Source organism: Vulpes lagopus, chromosome X (genome assembly GCF_018345385.1).
Source record: "Vulpes lagopus strain Blue_001 chromosome X, ASM1834538v1, whole genome shotgun sequence".
NCBI lineage: Eukaryota > Metazoa > Chordata > Mammalia > Carnivora > Canidae > Vulpes > Vulpes lagopus.
Genome location: NC_054848.1, coordinates 80,938,234 through 80,956,997, shown reverse-complemented (window position 1 = coordinate 80,956,997; position 18,764 = coordinate 80,938,234). Strand labels below are relative to the sequence as shown.

Sequence of the window (18,764 nt, the reverse complement as noted above, 5' to 3'; positions counted from 1 at the left end):
TTTCAGACAAGGGCTGGAGGTCTAAGGATGGATTCTCTCCCTGAAAGGTGGGAACATTTTCCAACATCATGATTACAAGGCCAGGTGATGCCCAGACCACCACTTGGTACTGTGATTTCCAGATCCAAGTTGCAGCACAGTGCTGTGTGGCAGAGAAAATATGTCTGGAAAAGTGCAGAGCTCCTCCAGACATAAGGTTAGAAATGCAAGGAGAGCCAGGTGCACTCGGCTGATGGCTGGAACAGTGTGCCTCTCAGATTGCAAATCTGCTGTAAATTGCTCATCAGCTTTCCCCAAAAGGGATGTCCTTGTCTAGCTCTCTTTACTCAGCCACTCAGAAGACTGTTTTAAAAAAATGCTTGTAAAGAACAGGATGGCAATCCAACTAGAGTTATGTTAAAAAATATATGCAGTGTGTGTACACACACATATATATACACACATACATAGAGTCAGGGCAACACTGAGTCAGCCAGATTTCTATTAGTTGGCTTTGCTATATTCTACAATCTGATGATCAATACTGGTCAAAAGGGGCACCTGAGTGGCTCAGTGGTTGAGCAATTGCCTTTGGCTCAGGGCGTGATCCTGGGGTTCTGGGATCAAGTCCCACACTGGGCTCCCCACAGGGAGCCTGCTTCTCCCTCTGCGTATGTCTCTTCCTCTCTCTGTGTGTCTCTCATGAATAAATAAATAAAATCTTTAAAAAAAAAAAAACGGGCACAGGGATGACCTAGAGGACATTAGAGACACTCAATTTCTTTCTGAATCATCTGAAAGCATCTAGTATGTTAGGTAAAGCTTTAGTACTCTGTGCAAGTTGCTGGTTTTTAACTGCATGAAAATAGGTGAGTTGTGCATCGGATATACACAGTAGCCATTAACCAGAATATTCAATTTACCAGACCGAGCTGTCTTCTAACCATGGGAGAAAATCAGTGAGTTCTTCTGACTGTGCCCCACCACTGGGACCCCCAAAGCCTTATTTTCCTGTATCTCCCACGATACTGGAGACAGCTGGTGGCTGCCTCCAGATCTCCCAACAGCTCCGTACAGGTGAGAACTGGCATTTGTCTGAGACTTTCTCTAAGCTGTGTCGGTCCTCAAGCCCAGGCATTGTTCTGTTGTGGCAGTTGAATTTTCCCTATGCAAATTCAAAGGTACTCACGACTGTACTGACATTGTCCATTCAATCAATACTCTGTTATCCCACTAGATTGTAAGTTCTGTGAGGGCAAGGACCCAGCACATAATGAGTTCCTGACAAATAGTTGATGAGCGGCCCCTGGGTGGCTCAGTCAGTTAAGCGTCCAACTCTCGGTTTTGGCTCAGGTCCTGATCTCAGGGTGCTGAGATCAAGCCCTGTGTTGGACTCCGGGCTGGGCGCCGAGCCTAATTAAGTCTCTCTCCCTCTCCCTCTGCCCCTCAAACCCACCCAGCGCACTGGAGGTGCACGCATGTGCTTTTTCTCTCAAAAAAGACAGAAAGAGTTGCTGAGTAAATACATGAGATAACTACTTTGGGGAAACCACTGATAAAGCCCAAGAGGCAATCCCTCCCCTTCCACATCCCTAGTTTCCTTTTTTTCTGGGCCCCCAGTGAGATGCAATACTTTCTTTCCTAGTTGCTGGTTTCACAGCAGCCTTTAGGCCCAGTAGGCTGGGCACGGAGTTGGGCCAGCTGGCAGCTGCTGTGAGACAAGAATACTGCACCAGACAGAGAGATCAGGCCCTTAGCAGGCTGCAGTGCTGGCCCTGAGGAAAAAGCCCAGATGAGTCTGGCAGGATGCCCGTTCCCTAGAGGCCTCTGCCAAACAATAGCTGGCCACCGGGGTTTCTTTCCTGGGATGGAAGTGGGGGCCCAGGGAGGAAATGTGTTTCCACTTTGTACCAGGAACTGGTGGCCCCCCACAGTTACCTGAGTGGAGGGCTCCCCAGTGCACTACTTGCAGTCCCCCTTTCTGTTTCTGGGGGCCACAGGGTCAGGTGTGCACACTAGCCTCCTATAGGCCGAGCTGTAATGCTTATCGTGCCCCACCCACCCAAAGCACTTAGTGGTTGCCATTGATCCAGCATCTAACAGCTCAAAAGGCCACATACTGGGCCCAGGCATGGACCCACACTGCTGAGGAGGCGAAGCGGTACAAAGTGAACAGCACGGTGCTCCATCTGGCTCCTGCAAAGAGACAGGCCCTGTGCTGGAGGCAGCTGAGCCACCGTCACTCTGAAGGCCCCAGCGGGGACTCTCAGGAACCAGGGAGGGGCTCTAAAGCCAAGCCTAGCATTTACATAAGCCTTCTTTCCAGGCTGAAATCCCTTCTAGAGAATCCAGCGAAACTGATTCGCCTCTAGAAAGGCAACAGGGATGCAACCTGGGGTGTGTTCAGCAACAGTGATGAGGAACAGGAAGCCCGTGCCCTCACTTGGAGGCACTATGCTCAAAGAGATGTATACCTAAGGGTGGCACTGACCAAGATGCTGATGGGATAACGGAACCCTTTGGGAGGTGGATAGGACTACAGAGCCATCTCTGGGGCCTTCCAAAAGTGGATCCCCCAAAGAGCCCTCACTTTTACCTCTGGTTCTTGGCTGGGCTCCAGGCTCCCCTCTTCTGCCTTTCCTTTTCCCTTTCTCTCTTCCTATCCTGCTCTATAAGAGGCATCATTTACTTGGCTTTGATGACAGAGAGCATCACAATGCTAACCTAGGCTTGGAAATCACTTGGCCACCTGCAGGCTTGGTAATACCTATGGGCATCCAATTCAGAGCTGTTCACCTGGGGATGTGTGGCAACTCGGCCTCTTGGTTTCTTCCATTCCTAGTCAGTTCCTTTGCTTTTCTACATGGAGCCTCCTCCTATGCCTTGGGGCCACCTGTCCTTTCCCCAGCCTATGTTTGGTGGATTGCCCTCCACGTCCTGTGGATGATGTTAGGAGATGTACACATGAGTTTGTCATGATGTTCATGATGAAGACCACATGAGGGGATGGGGGTGTGTGGGGTTGCACAACTCTCTGGGAGCTGGGACATCCATTGGGAGTGGGCTTCTACTCTCAAGCTCCTCCATCTAGATTAGATATGACCACACTGTAGCCCTGAAGAGTGAAGAAATGGCTGACCTGCCAGGCAAATGGATGGAGAGGCTTTGGCAGGCAAGGAGGGCAACAGCTTCTGCCATGATGTTTGAGAGCTGAGCTGGGGATGGGGTGGGGGGACAACTTCCTATCTGTTTGTGAGCCTTAGGTCTAATATGTGAAGCACCTGTTCTTCAGGTCTTCAGCTTTGGTTCGGGGCAGCAGCATCTTGACCGGGATGACCTTTCCCAAGGCACCTGCTTGTGTCAGCACCATGACAGCTCCAAGGGGTGGCTCTACTGAGCTGCATACCTGGGAAGCCTCATGTTGGGGGTTGCACTTGACCTTGTTCTTTGTGGTCTCTCTAAGCCTCCTGCTGGACTGTACTCTGTACCTGCACAATCTTGCCTACCCCCAGACTTAACTTCAGGCAGCTCTGTCAATCCCCATTATGATGAACAAGAGAAAGATTTTATCTCCACTTTCAACCTCCAGTTATGCTGAGTCGGAGCACCCATGCCTCTCTCCTAGATCCCTGTACCTCTACTGTACCTCTAAAACTGTGCCTTAGATCTGGTGCAGTTCTCTAATTGGGCCTACTTATCGCTTATTTTCAAATTTTGATCTTACATTCATTCACTGACTTGATCGTATGCAGTGTGTTGTCACAGGCATCCTTTCTGGGCCAGACCAATCTGAAGGCCAGCTGTCTTTCCCACTAGCTTGTGCCAGGTAGGACCCAGTGGTATATAGTGCTGGCTGCTGGGAAACCAGGGTGCTGGTGGAATGGGGTAAGCAGAGCTCCTCCCTCAATGTTTCCAGGGTCCAAAGGCCCTCCAGTATAGTGAAAAACTGAGGCTGAGCCCTACCTGCCTTAATCATTGGAGGTGGAAGTGGCTGGCTGGCAGGCCTGGAAAAGACCATCTTCCTGGAGTCCAGAAGGAGACGGCAGTACCCCGCAATCAGGCAGGCAAAGTTGGTGGCTTCGGGCCACTCCATCAACAGCACCAGAGGCTGTGGGAGAATGACAAGAAGAACCGTGAGGACGTGGGAAGGAGGGGAGCGAGTGCATGTCCAGGAAGATGACAGTGAAGAAAAGATGGCTCGCAGAGGTATGAGAATCATACTTTCTAAACCAAAAATCAAGGTGCATGGACCGACAGATCATTTCATCTGAGTTGAGAGCATATTTATGGTTAACTCATACTCAAGTGTCAAAATTAAATCAACCTTTAACTACACATTTAATGAATTACCTTTACTAAAAAAAAGATTAAAATTAAATAATATAGTGTGACTGCTGCATGGCTGTATTTGTGTTTGTCAGGGCCCAGCAGATATGTGGGCCAGATTAGGAGAGTTGGGGTGAGTCCTAGCTAGAGTCCTGGGAGTCCTGGCTGGACTGGGGAATATCCCTGATAGAAAGTTCCTGAATCCACGAACTATCTCTTGATCATCTTTATTTTTTATTTTTTTAAAGATTTTATTTATTTATTCATGAGAGAGAGAGACAGAGAGAGAGAGAGAGAGAGAGAGAGAGAGAGGCAGAGACACAGGCAGAGGGAGAAGCAGGCTCCATGTAGGGAGCCCGACATGGGACTCGATCCCGGGTCTCCAGGATCACACCCTGGGCCAAAGGTGGCGCTAAACTGCTGAGCCACCAGGGCTGCCCTCTTGATCATCTTTATAACCCATCTTGCCCAGTACCTAGAATAGCTCCCATGACATGGACACTCCATGCAATACCGTGCCTTCTGGGCCCAGTTCTCTCAGCCTGCAGCCCTGCTCAGACCTCCATGCCCTCCCCTCTTTCCTCAAGTATCCTCAGGATGTTAGCTGGTGCCCCCTGAAGCAGTTCCTTGGTCAAATATATGTGTGAAACACTGGGTCAAACAAAAGCTATGCAGAGAGATGTACTTATGGGAACTCTCAGACCCTTTCACATAAGAATGTGCACTGCAAAATGTTAAGAGGGGGGCTTTAGGATTCCAGTGTTTCCAAATTATTTGACCAAAACCATCTATTTTCATAGAAAATCTCATGGTAGTCAGTTGTATTTTTTAAACCTACTCTGGGAAGTCCTAGAATACTCTGTTACTTTTGTTCTTGACCCTAAATCAGTCAAATTGAAACTGGGGTTGGCTGCTTGACTGTTTCGGTGACTTGGCACCGATATTTCAACAAAAGATTTATCTCCCCCAAATCAATACCTTTTCAAGAAACCTTCCCAATATCTGTATCATGATTTTGAGAAAGTGTAGCTTGAAAATAAGTTTGGGCCAGACGAAATCAGCCATGGGAGCATTCCCCCCCCTGGGATCAGGGCAGTGGCCTCTAGATAAAGACCAATGAAGACTGGCTGAAGAGGGAGCCATGGGGCCATGACTCACCTTGACTTCTGGGGGTTCCCAGACCAGGCATTATGAGCTAAAAGAATTAGGGTGGAATGAATCCTTCTCTGACTGGTGAGGTAGCTACTGCAACAGTCCAGATGAGAGAAGATTAGGGCATCCACAAAGGCAGTGGCCATAAAAGGAACATCATGGAGGACTTGGGTGAACTTGGTCACTGACTAGACTAGCCTTCTTGGCTTGGGTCATCACCTGGGGAACAATTCTGAATCCAAATCATCTCTTCTTTCAAGTAAAATTACTTGAAATTTCAATTTACTTCTTTTCAAGTAAAGTTGCAGAAGTCTCCTCGCTATCTCCCAGGATCCTTGACATAGCTCAAGTTGACTATTTTGTAGCCCATCCAGACTAGTGGTTGGCAAACTTTTTCTGTAAGGGGCTAGACAGCAAGTACTTTAGGCCTTGTGGGTCATACATTCTGTTGCAAAAACTCTGCCATTGAAGTGAGAAAACAGCCATAGACAATCCCTGAGCTAAACAGTGGGTGTGATGGGGTTCTAAGAAAACTTCATTTACAGAAATGAGCCATGGGTCAGGTTTGGTTTGATCTGGGAGTAAAGCTTCTTTTCAGCTAAACACAATTACACATATTCATTTTCACACCTCTCAGCTTGTTTCATTTGCCAACACCAATCCCCTTATCCTTTGGAAATTCTTCTCTTAGCTTCTGTTTCCATAAGGTGATACTGGGTTCTGATTCTGTCGTCTCTGACCATTTCCATCTCTCTCTTTGGCTGGCTCTCCTTGCACAGCCTCCCAAGAGTCACCACCCTCAGCCTGTTTCTCCTCTTCAACTCTTTTTCTTTAAAGATTTTATTTAGTTATTTGACAGAAAATGAGAGAGAGAGAGAGAGAGAGAGAGAGAGAGAGAGAGAAACACAAGCAGGCAGAGTGGCAGGCAGAGGGAGAGGGAGAAGCAGCCTCCCTAGGAGGAGCCTGATGCAGGACTCAATCCCAGGACCCCAGGATAACAACCTGAGCTGAAGGCAGATGCTCAACCACTGAGCCATCCAGGTATGCTACCCCTCTTCATCTCTTTTCCTATCTCAGTGCTCGCACGTTGCTACGTCTCTATCACACAGTCTGGTGCCAGATCAAATCCTATCTTGAATTGTTTCATTAGTACACAATCCAATAACACTGCATGCCATGGTCAGGCATCTGGATTTCACCCCACGGGCAATGAGTTGATGATACTCCTATGGAGCTCACTCGATATCATCAGGAAGAAGAGGAACCATCTGGACTCTGAGGAACAACTGGCTCCTTTCTCTAGTAACTGGGAACCAGGGATGAGAGATCACCTTTGGATCTTTTTTTTTTTTTAAGTTTTTATTTTAATTCCAGTTAGTTTACATACCCTTTGGGTTGTTATTAAGAAGGGGCAGAGGGGGTGTTTGTACCTTTAGTTAATGGATGCTTCTGGGTCACAACAGAATGATCAACCTTGTATATAGCCAAATAGAGACATAAGGGGAATGGGATGGGGGAAGGGAAGAGCGCCGCCCCTCCCATAAATGGCAGAAGGAAACATAGAGGTTTGGCTATGGATAGCTGCTACCACCATTACTAGGAGGACTTAAGACTCGCTAGGCTTGCCTCCACAGTATTCGCAGACATCATGCCTGCCCCTGCTGCCATTGCTTTATTTCAGGCCCTCCTTGCCTTCCTCCACTACCAAAACTTCTTGAGGCATATATGAATAGGTGACAAGTGGGCTGAGATCCTGAGCCCCTCGGCCTCTGAGTCCTGTTGCCTCTGGCCACAAGCTGCCTCATGTGTTTATTCTAGTGGGCCACAAAAATTGTAGCATTTTTCATGATACGGAAAAGGGGGAGCACATGGTAACCTCAGGACTTCCAGTAGCCTCCTGGTAGGCCTTCCTGCCTTTAGTCTCTGTCCACTTCACTCCACATTGCTGCTCGAGGTTCTCAGACACAACTCTCACTTAAAATTTCCAATATCTTGTCACCTAAAATCTATTGCCCTCTTTTAAAAAAAGATTTTATTTATTTATGTGAGACAGAGAGCAAAAGAGAGAGAGAAAGAGCAAGCACAGAGGGAGAGGGGGATGGAGAAGCAGACTTTTTATTGAGCAGAGAGCCCGACTTGGGGCTCGATCCCAGGACCCCGAGATCATGACCTGAGCCAAAAGGCAGACACTTAACCGACTCAGCCACCCAGGCATCCCAAACCTGCTGCCTTCTCATGTCACATAAATCCTTTAGGACCTGGACCCTACAGCTCCAGACAAATCTCCCACTAGCTTGCCTGTACCCTCTTCCCATCCCTGCCCCTCTCCTTATGCTCCAGCAATGACACACTTTTCCAGAGATGCTAAATTCTTCGATCACTTTGTATCTTAACTCACGATATTCTCTCTGGCTGAAATGCTCCTGTGGTCCACTCTGTCCACCCAGCAAATTGCTCTATGCTGGTGGGCTGGCTCATGGACAGCATGACCCACCAATAGATAGAGCCATTCATCCTAGAGCAGGGCCAATATGGGTCCTGCCCTCATGGAGCTTATAATCTAACAGGAAATCAGACATCCATCAAATAATCACACAAAGGAATATGAGTGGTATGAGTGGGCAGTATGGTAAGCACCATTGAAGGAAGAGTACAGGGAGTCATTGAAACAGAATGTCCTGGATCTGTGTGTGGGTAGGTGGACGTGAATGTGTGCTCGTGTAACTAATTTGGTTTTGGAAGCTGGAGAGAGCTTCTCTGAGGGAAGGGTATTGGCTGAAGAATAGAATGACATTCCATTCGACCAAAGTACAGGCTGATTGGCTTAAAAGACTGATGGAAAGATGGACAGACTAGCTGGCTGCAGAGCAGTCTGACTCACCAATGCCCTGGCTGACAAGCTGGCTACAGGACAGGCAGAGTGCCTAACTGCCTGACACCCAGACTGGCTAGCTGCCTGGCTGGCTTGCTGGCTAATGGACAGCTCAGAGGCAGAGTGGTTAGCTGGCTGATTGGCTTACCTGTTGGACTTAACTTCAGTTTTCCTCCTTATCTCTTTACCTTCAATATAGCCTGATGTGGGTAATGAAACGGCACAAAGACAAAACCCTGTGCACAGAGAAGGCCAGGCACATCCCCAGCTGGCTCAGCACAGCACATCAGGAGTCCATCCTCTGCGTGCCCACACAGCCAACTGGGGGCCCCCGACATGGGCCAAAAAGAATTTGTCAAAGCAACACAGATGTTCTTTTCGCCAGCAGGGGTAAAAATCAAATCAAAGGCAGGCAAGCAAAGAGGTTGGATAGGTTTTCTTAGAAATCTTCAAAAACATTTTATTTTAAATAGGATTTTAATGATCATGATGTCTAAAGTAATGCCTGTCCCTACAGAAAGTGCTAGACCAGTAAAGCTCAAACATGAGAATAGGAGACACACAGGGCCCAAAGAGATACCTTGGGACATTTATTTGATGATTTCTTTTCCCCCTTGTGTGCTTCTGTGGTAATGGGGTATGGTAATGGCCCACTGATGTCTCAGTCCCAGACTGCTGTCTCTTGGAGAAGGAGATTTGCATACTGTCTCACGTTCAATCCACTAAGAGCAAGTAAGCAGAGTGAAAAACTGTAACAAAATATGCCCAGGCCATCTTCAAATATTCATGGAGAAAAGGGGGATGGTGTTAGAGACATGGCCAGCCATGAGAAGGCAGTGTAGGGATTAACTGGCTATGCCCCTTCCCAGAGTACTTAGAGGGTGCTAGGAGCTTGAAGGCATCCCACACTTTGGAATGCCAGCTAGGAAGGGGACTGGCCTTGGGTAATCTCATTGTGCTCTAGCATCTCTGAAAACTAGAACAAGATGGAAATCTGGGGACACAGAAGGGCAAGGTTACAAGATGCTAGTCCTTGGGCCCAGGGGGCCAGGACACTTGGGGTCTTGCCTCCATGGCACTGGGGAAGGCTAATTGGACATAACCAGCCAATTTGGAAGCAAGGCAGCACACTTTAAGGCAGTGGTTCTCAGGCCAGACACACATTATGATCGATCACCTGGGAAGCTTGAAAAACATACATACTCCAGCCTCACCTTACCTCCCCCCCACCCAGAATTCTGGTTTAGATGGTCTGAGAGGAAAGGCCCAGGTAACCAGTAGCTTTTAAATCTCCGTACATGATCCTGATGTGCAGCCAGAGCTGAGAACAGCTGCTTTGAGTCAATAATCTTAGTTTTACCAGGCCCTTCCAGAATTTTCCCAGAGTGGCATATCTGGGAGGAAATGAGCCAAGTGTGGTTTCTAACTTCCATGTTCCTTGTTAAGGAAATCAGATATTCTTTCTTCAGTATACCTTACACGGTGGCATGCTGACAACACTAAACCACTAGTTCTATCAAGTCCTGATGTGCAGTGCTTGCCAATTTCCCTAGTGTACATATTCCCACCATGGCTGCTTTCAATTTATCCATGTGATGTCACTGAATGCAGAGTTGGGAGAGATGCGCCTGTGTAAAGTGGCTCCAGCGTGACACTGAACGTAAATGACAAAGACTCCTACTGAGCCCAGGGAAGCCATTCCCCAGTAGGTGCCTTCCTAGACCTGACCCTGCCAAATCCTTCCCTTTGTTCATGCATGTGGAGAGGCACAACTCAGTAGCCACAACACTGCTGATATGGAGTGCCTCCAGGAAGCTTCCTTAATCTCCGAGCCAGAATTAATTTTGCCCCCTTCTGTATTCTGATGTGCTTTTGGTACCCCTTCTCTGGCACCTTCTTTGGGATGCTATGCATTGACACACTTCTATCTCTCCAACATCCCAGAAAGCTTCTTGAGGGCAAGGAGGCCTGTCTTTTCGTTTCATGCCTGTATTTCCCATTGAGGAGCTTCCTAGCAATGCTGAGTTCATACTAAATAACTTGTCAGAATGGAAGCCTGTAATCTTTTTTTCCTCCCTCATTCTTTTTTTTAAAGATTTTTATTTATTTATTTATTCATGAGAGACACACAGAGAGAGGCAAAGACATAGGCAGGGGAGCCCACTATGGGACTCGATCCCAGGACCCCAGGATCACGCCCTGAGCCAAAGGTCTCAACCACTGAGCAACCCTGGCGTCCCACCTCCCTCACTCTTCCTATTTTTCTCCCATCACCATATCATCGATCCTACCTCTGCTGATTTATCTGCCAGAATTATATAAATACCATTCTATTTCATAGCGCCTGGACTCATGGTGATACACAAAGCAGACATCTCTGATTACAGATGCATCTGATCTCATGTAACAAAACTTGAGTGTGAGCAGAACGTTTCTCAGCTGCATCTGTCTTTAACGTAGGATATGAGAGTCTCCTACTTGAAGGAATCTCATGCTTGTTAGTTTCCTGTTGCTTCCGTAATGAGTCAACACAAACTTAATGTTTTAAATGATACACATCTGTTCTCCTACAGAGGCAAGAAGAAGGTCAGAAGTCTGGGTCAAGCCTCCCTATGCTAAAATCAAGTGTAGATAGGGCTGCATCCCTTCTGGAGGCTCTAGGGAAAAATGGCCTTTTCTGGCTTCTGGAGGCCACCCACAAGCCTTGGCTCACGTCCCCTGAATCCGTTTTCAATGCCAACAAGGTCAGGCCGAGTCCTTCCTACCTCTCATTACTCTGACTTTCTCTCCCACCTCCCTCTTCTACTTATAAGGACCTTTGTGGGGACACCTGGGTGGTTCAGGGGTTGAGCATCTGCCTTTGCCTCAAGGCATGATTCCGGGGTCCTGGGATCAAGTCCTACAATGGGTTCCCCTGCCTATGTCTCTGCCTCTCTCTCTGTGTTTCTCATGAATAAATAAATAAAGTATTTTTTTTAAAGGACGCTTTTGATGACACTGGGCCCACCTGGATAATCCAGAATAAGTTCCCTATCTTAAGGTCAGCTGATTTGTTCCATCTGCAACCTAAATTCCCCTCTGCCATATCACATGATCCAGGGTTCTGGGGATTAGGGAACAGGTATATTTGGGAGTGGGCCATTATTCTGCCTAGGAGAAACATTCCAGTGCAAAATGGATCGTTCTCCTGTGTTTTTTTTCATATGCACTGTATCGCTTGCTTCAAGTAGCATGTACCTGAACTATCCACCACCTGGCGGTTGCATCACCTACCTAAACATATGCTGTTTCCCACTCAGCAAGGTGCAACCTTCTCCTAGCCCCCTCCATTCACCAATGAGATGTCCCATTTATCCCATAATGTGGTCTCTCACCTCTCCAACCACCCACAATTTGGATCCTCTGTGTGCTGCGTGCAGAGCCCTGGTCTTCAGTGTCCCCAGGATCCCCAGAAGCAGGCAGTAAGGGTTAGGTATAATAAGACATATACGTTGTGTGTGCAAGAGAGGAACATGTGTGGGCATACATGTGCACACCCATGGTGAGTCCATATGTTTCCATACGCTGCCTCTTTTACATGACCACTGCTGTCCCTCCAGCTCAGGCCCTGCCCTTGTCACTTCACCCCTGCACCAGTGCCACCAACCCCACCTCGCCTCCCTGGCTTCCCAGCAGCCTTGCCTTTGAAGCTTTTAACCAGCTTGTTCTGCCCACCCTCAATCTCCAATCTATTTTTCTCGTTATTGTCCTCTCCAACCAAGCAACTATGCTTATCTACCTGCACATATGGCTTACTTATTTCCATGCTTGCTCTCTGCCTGTGGACACATCCCACCTCTCTCTCAGCTAATCCATGCCTATTGCTTCAAGATCCAGCTTAAAACACTCTCTTGTGGGAAGCCAGTTCTGGTTGACCCCTTCCCGTTCTTTCGTTCCATGTTCTGCACAATATTCACCTGCAAAATTTACTTCCTATTAACTCTCCGTCATTGCTGTTTTGCTTTTCAAACAATAACTAGTCTCATTTGTTTAGTACTCGCTACGTATTAGGCAACATGCCAAGTAAGACCTTTTTAAGTACGTTTTCTCAGTTAATCCTGAACCACCACCTTTGCGGTAGGCCTTTCATTGTGCAGTTGAGGAAATCAGTGTTCAGAGAGGTTTAGACACTTTGTCAAGGCCACACAGTTAGGAAATGGTAGAGCTGGGAGTTGAACCTGATCTGTCTGATTCTAGAGCTCCATACATGTTCTGATGTTGTGTTATTAAGGCAGGCTATGTGTCTTTGTGGGTCTAGTCTCCCCAGTAAGAGTGTGGTCCCTCCTGGGAAGCATTCATGCCCACACCTGTGGCTGGATCACTCCTAGAAATGAGAATAGTGCTCCTCACTCAGTCTATACCCACTGACCCTGTACAGCTTGGTTTCTTTCGGAGCTCTGGACCCAGAGGTCAGTGGTTCTTAAATCTGGCTATACTATAGAATCACTTTGGGGGTGCCTGGGTGGCTCAGTCAGTTAAGCATCTGCCTTTGCCTCAGGTCATGATTCCAGGGTTCTGTGGTTGAGCTCTACATTGGACCCCCTGCTCAGCAGGGAGCCTGTTTTTCCCTCTCCCTCTGCCTGCCACTCCTCCTGCTTGTGTTCTCTCTCTCTCTCTCTCTCTCTCTCTCTCATCAAATAAATAAATAAATAATCTTAAAAAAAAAAAAAGAATCACTTGGGGAGCTGAAAAGTAAATAAGTCCTGATGCCCAGGCTGCACCCCGACCAATTCAATCACAATATCTGGAAACAGGACCCAGGCATCTGCATTTTTAAGATGCTTACAAGGAAATTCTATAGGGCAGCCAACGTTGAGAATTACTTGTACAACACAGAAAAAGATTCCGTCAGAAAGTCATTCCTTTATTTTAAACCCTTTTTTTGTTGTTGTTTCTCAGGAAGTCACATCTACCCTGCATGCATCTTCCTGTTTTTCCTCTCTCTTCCCTACCTATCCATTTGGCTTTTTACCCAAAAACATCTGAGGAGGGCAGCTATCATTGGTTGAGGAAGTGGCCGCAAGCCAATTAGAGATCAGCTCCAGGCAGGTTCCTAAACCAATGGGAATACTGGAAATTACAGGTGGAGAAATTAACATATTAAAGCTTTCTGAGTTTCACAAAGACAAAAACAAATAATTTGCTCTTTTAGCAACAGCAAACACTCCATCTCTTAATCTGCTAACAACATCTCCCCTTGGGAAATCCTTTAAGAAAAGAAAATTGCATCTCCTCTAATAGCTTCTGCCAGCTGGCAGGCAAGCCTGCCCCCCACCCATGCTGGTTACTGGGTGTTCAACACAAGAGCATGGAAGGTCTGGCTGGCCGTGGCTGCCAGACTCTGCACAGGTAACAGGTGCTTGCCAGTTGGAAGGAGCCTATCTCTGGAAAAGGTTCTAAGATTCTGGAAGGGTGGGACTCTGGGAGGTAAAATGTGGACGAGGTTCTGCCTGTTGCACGTCTCCCCACCTCTTTAGGTCTGTCCACATACTCAGACATCCCTGCCTCCACAATTCCAAGGATGTACTCTGGTAGGGCTCCACAACTGGTGGGCACATATCCCTTCTGCTTCTGGGGTGACCAGATAGGGCCTGGGGAGGGCCACTGTCTCTGGGGCTGGACCAGTTACCCCATCGTTCCACACAAGTGCTGTGCTGTGACACAAGAAAGATTGGGAAGCCACAGTCTGGGGATCACTGAGAGTTACATTCCCCTGCCCTCTGCTGAAGACCCCATGTGGGTTGATGTGCAGTGCAGCCTTCCCCAGCACTGGCTGACCCTAGCAGGTGGTCAAGACAGCATGCCCCACACACAGGGCTGAGAGAGGAAAGAAAGAAGAGTGTGGAGGGGCCCAGGGTCGGAACTGCTTCAGAATCACTGACTCTCACCGACAAGGCTCAGACTCTCCTTTCTCTCATTCACTTCTTCCTCTGGTCCTAGGCCTGTCCCTGGAGAGAAGGGGCTCCACAGAGCTGGGCTCACCTTGGCATCCATGATGCTGGTCTCCACCCGGGCCACGCCCTGGTTCTCCCGGAACAGCTGGATCTTACTGATCTTGCTGAACTCCGACAGCACAGTGGTGAGGTTGGTTTTGAGGTCAATGACGTGGCTGATGCCGTGACGGGGTCCCACCAGCAGAGTGGTGGCTGACTGCTTCTCGTCCTAGGGTCCAAGCATGGCAGGCGGCATCCACAGAGAGAAGGGTGGAGGAGGTGACATAGGAGGCAGGAGGAAACAGAAAATAGGCATTGAACTGGTTCTGCTGGGAGGTCTGGAAACATCTGGGGCTTTGGGCCAGGACGGGAGGACAACGGTGAGGGGAAGATGGTATGGGGTGCTCCTGTTCTTAGGGCAAGCCTGGGGTCAGTCACCGGTTTCAATGGACACCTGAGGCTCAACAACTGGTTAAATGAGGTAGAGAGTAGCGGGGCTGGCTCTAGCACAATCGTGATGTGGATGAGGCTTGTGTTTTAAAGCTCTGCTGCATCCTCTTCCGGCCAAGCCTTGGGAGTGGGGGGAGGGTTTCCATTCATTGCTGCGGGCCACTCCAGGCCCCCCACCCAGGGCTCTGAACCCTGTGACACCAGTGGCATCCTGTGTCTGTTTTCTACATCCTTGCCCAAGAGCCACTTAAACTTACACTCCTCACCTGGTGCCAGAAGCTAAACGGACACTCTGCCTAAGGTGTTACGAGTTGAAAGGGTGCTTAAGAGCAGGGTTGGGGGATCTGCCTCCCAGACATTTGCTCTTTAACTGGCAAAACCCAAAGGAATGGCCTATAAGGATTTCAGCAGTGGTGTTTTGGTGGTGTGGGGGGGTGCAGGGGTGGGGGGGTGGAGGAAGGGGGTAGGATTTTCAGGGATCTGCAAATCCCAGTATGTAAATTGTCTACTTCAGCGCCTGATGGACTGGATTCCCTTAAGTGGTCCTGACAGGCTCCTGAGCACCATCAACCCTGAGCCCTCTGCTGGTCCATTCCCTGGCATTAGCATCACCCCAAGGAACCTCTTTAGGTCTGCTATAGACACTTTGATAAGCGGCTTTCCAGCAGTGTGCCCCACGAGCATGATAGTATGTTCCCCAGAGCATGACAGGCACCTGGATCCAGTCAGCAAGGTGATTTGAATTTCCTTTCACCACGGCTCACCAGGGTGAGCCAGCCTGGGGCACAGGTTCAGGGAGACCAGCTGTGCATTGCCAGACAGGGCGTTACTGCAGTAGAGGCCTTGGGCAGGTAGGGGAAAGCAGGCAGATTCAGAGAGCCTGGGATCAGGGGGCTGCAGGGGTGTGGGAAAGGCAATGAAGCAGAGCAGGGGATGGCAAATTCTGGCCCAAGGGCCCAATCCAGTCCATCACCAGCATTTGCACAGCCCACACTCTCAGAATGATTTTTACATTTTTAAATGACTGGAAAAAATTCAAAAGAACCATATTTTGTGACACGTGAAAAATCACATGAAATTCAAATTTCAGTGCCCATAAATAAAGAGATATTGAAATACAGCCATACTCAATGTGTCTGCATTGTCTGTGGCCGTTTTTGTGCTGCAGTGGCAGCTAAATAGTTGTGACAGCGTGGCTTACAAAGCCCAAAACACATGCTATCTAGCTCTTTACACAAGAGGCTTGCTGATGCCTGAAATCGAGGAAAGGAGATGCAGAAGGGCCTTTGCAGGAGGGATAACCAAAAACAAATATGGCCTCCTACTTGATCATTTTACCAGAGGCGGGACTAGAGCACCACGGGAAGGGAGAGGGAGGAAGAGGAGGAAGAGGAAGGTCTTTAGAAATATTTGCTGACAGAGAAGGCCACCCTAAGGCTCTAGTGGAGTCTCTCCTGCCCCCCACCCAAGCACAAGTGCACATAAGGGACTCCCTCCCTGCCACGGCCCTCACTGACCAGTCCCACAGTGTTGAACAAAACGCCCGTGAAGGTCGGAAGTTCGTTCAGAATTCGAAGATACTGGAGCTTTGCCTGAATTGCAGAGCCCTGTGGAAACAATCCATCCAGACATGTGAGAAGCCTGAGTGGCCCAGGAAAAGCAAACATGTATCCTCAGGAAGGAATGTCAACATCGCAGGACGAGGTGCTAGTCAGACTCATCAGCAAGCCACACTGGGTGTGTGAGGAGACCCTCAGAAAAACCTGAAAGGAAGGTTCTATTTGGATGACTCCTGTCTCTAGCCATCCCATCTCCCTTTCTAAACCTTCCTCCCACCTCCCAATCCCCATGCCTTCAAAACCCAGCTGACTCATTTTGTTCTTGGGACAATTCATCAACACCTTCCCCAAACTCAGACAACCCCACCTCATCTACACCTCTGTCCCGAGATCCCTGTTGCCACCCTGGGACTGGCCAGCCCCAGCCAGGGGACCCAATCAATGCCTTTAATCCTGAGCACCCCTAAGCCTCAAGCCTGCTCTTCCACTACCATCCCCTAATTAGAGAAGTCTTTTTCAGTGGGACCAGCCTCCCCCAGACATTTGGGCCAGGAACCTGTGTCAACATGGGGCTCCTCCCTTGTGGGCCACCAGCCACCACATATCCTTGACTGTACCTCCTAACTTCCTCTCCAATCTATTTACCCTCCTTTTCCTCAACCCCTCCACCCCACTGTTAAGGACAGCAATCTAAAACAGTTTAATCCTGTTGGCCACTGGCTTAAATCCTCCAATGGCTTCTTGATGTCCACAGGATGAGGCATACGAGGTGCTCCAGAAACTGGCTCCTGCCAACTTCTTCGGCTTTCTCTTGTGCTCCTCCTCCCCCAGGCATGTCCCTAGCACTCTGTGTACTTGCTTATGCTGAACTATTTGCATTTCTTTTCATGCACAATGTTCTCTTATATCTCCATGGTCTTGTACAGATGGATCCACCTGCCTGCCTGGGAGTTCTCCTCCTCCCTTCTCCCCAGCCCCTATCTCCCCCTCAGCTAGACAAACTTCTCTGTCAAGACCCAGTTCTGGCATCAAATGCACCACTCCCTGGCCTTTGCTATCTCTCTAAGGCTGGGTTGAGTGTGCCTCCTCCTCTGTGTTTCCAGAGCCCCCACGCCTGTCGCACAGTGTTGTGACTGTTGTGTTTCCCCACTAGTCTGTGCCTGACTTGAGGGCGGGGAGCAAGCAGGCCCTCTTCATCTTTGCCTCCCCAGCCCAAGCATGGGGAGGGGGGGTCCCTTAAAAATGTTTCCTGAGGAGATAGCCTAGGAGCACTGATGGTCTCCCTCTGGGAAGAAACAATTTGATTCAATATGCACAGCAAGGTAGGCATGGCTTGACTCTCTGGGGAAATCTGCATCTTTTGAGAGAAGCTCGTGGGTAATACAAGGAATCTGGAATGGATGGACCAGACGGGACACGACTGTGTCTGGTGTCTAGGTCTGTGGGTGATCCTGGTGCCTTTAACCACCCCTCCTGGGCAGGAAGGGACCAGAAAGAGAGAGACCTTCAGGGGTGAAGGGAGGGGAGAGGAAGCCCCTCAGGGGGCATGAGAGGATGTGCAGAGAGCAGAACAGGGCTGTGAACCCTCAACCCAGTGACCCATTCTCTAGATCAAGCCTTGTCTGACCAGGCTGCACTTTGATCTCCCGGAATTCCCTCTCCCCCAGCTGACAAATAGAAGGCTGATGAGGGACAGAGCAGTCCTTTCCATGGAAAACACAGCAGGTATTCAATCGGCACTAATTCAGTGGGTGAAATGATCCGAGAATTGCCCCCTCACGCATCTTGGCCCCTTTGCTTTGAGAATCCCAGGCTCTCTCAGGGACCTGGCCCTGAGCAGTCTCTGGGTGAGGCTCAGGCTTGAAGAAACCCCTCTCCACCATCATCGCCCATATCCAGCCAGGCTGGATGTGTACCCAACTCCAAACCAGTGGGAGGGGGTCCCCGAAAGACCAGATCTGCCCGGAAACCACACCGTAGACACCCCTGCCCCCCGCCATGGCCACTAGTTCTTGAGCAGGGCACCCAATGGATGCCACTGGGTACCTTGGTGCCACTGGAAGGATGCATTTGGTGGGCCTTCAACTGCTGAGATAGAGATTTCCGGAGGTTTTTCTCTTTGATGCCCTGTAGGAGGGAGGGGGGAAGAAAGGGTTCCAGGCCCCATTCCTTCCTGAGAGCAGAAGAAAAGCAAGAAATTAGTGAGCGTGACAGAATGGGACAGAGAAAGGAAAATGACAAGGCCAAAATTAGATCTGAGAGGCAGAGGGAGGGACGGAGCCTGCAAGAAAAAGAAAGAGGGATGGGGCAAGAGAAACATATTGGCCCCACCTCCCTGGAAGAAGCCAGAGCTCAAAGGCATCATGGTCTAGGTGTGAGGAACTGTCATTTTCATTCCTAGCCCCGGCCCTAAGATTCCTGAAAAGAACAGTGCAGCTCGACCTGTTGCACTTT

General features: G+C 49.0%; 1 protein-coding gene across 1 annotated transcript in view; it reads right to left on the bottom strand.

Moving 5' to 3' along the window:
* FRMPD3 (FERM and PDZ domain containing 3) overlaps window positions 1–18,764 on the bottom strand; it is a 41,298-nt gene that overhangs the window by 12,693 nt on the left and 9,841 nt on the right. Inside the window, exons 5-8 of the mRNA XM_041742086.1 lie at window positions 18,357–18,483; window positions 16,269–16,358; window positions 14,351–14,530; window positions 3,943–4,087 (exon numbers count right to left, since the gene is read on the bottom strand). Of these exons, the coding sequence (XP_041598020.1) occupies window positions 3,943–4,087; window positions 14,351–14,530; window positions 16,269–16,358; window positions 18,357–18,483 (542 nt within the window). The remainder of the gene's footprint in view (window positions 1–3,942; window positions 4,088–14,350; window positions 14,531–16,268; window positions 16,359–18,356; window positions 18,484–18,764) is intronic.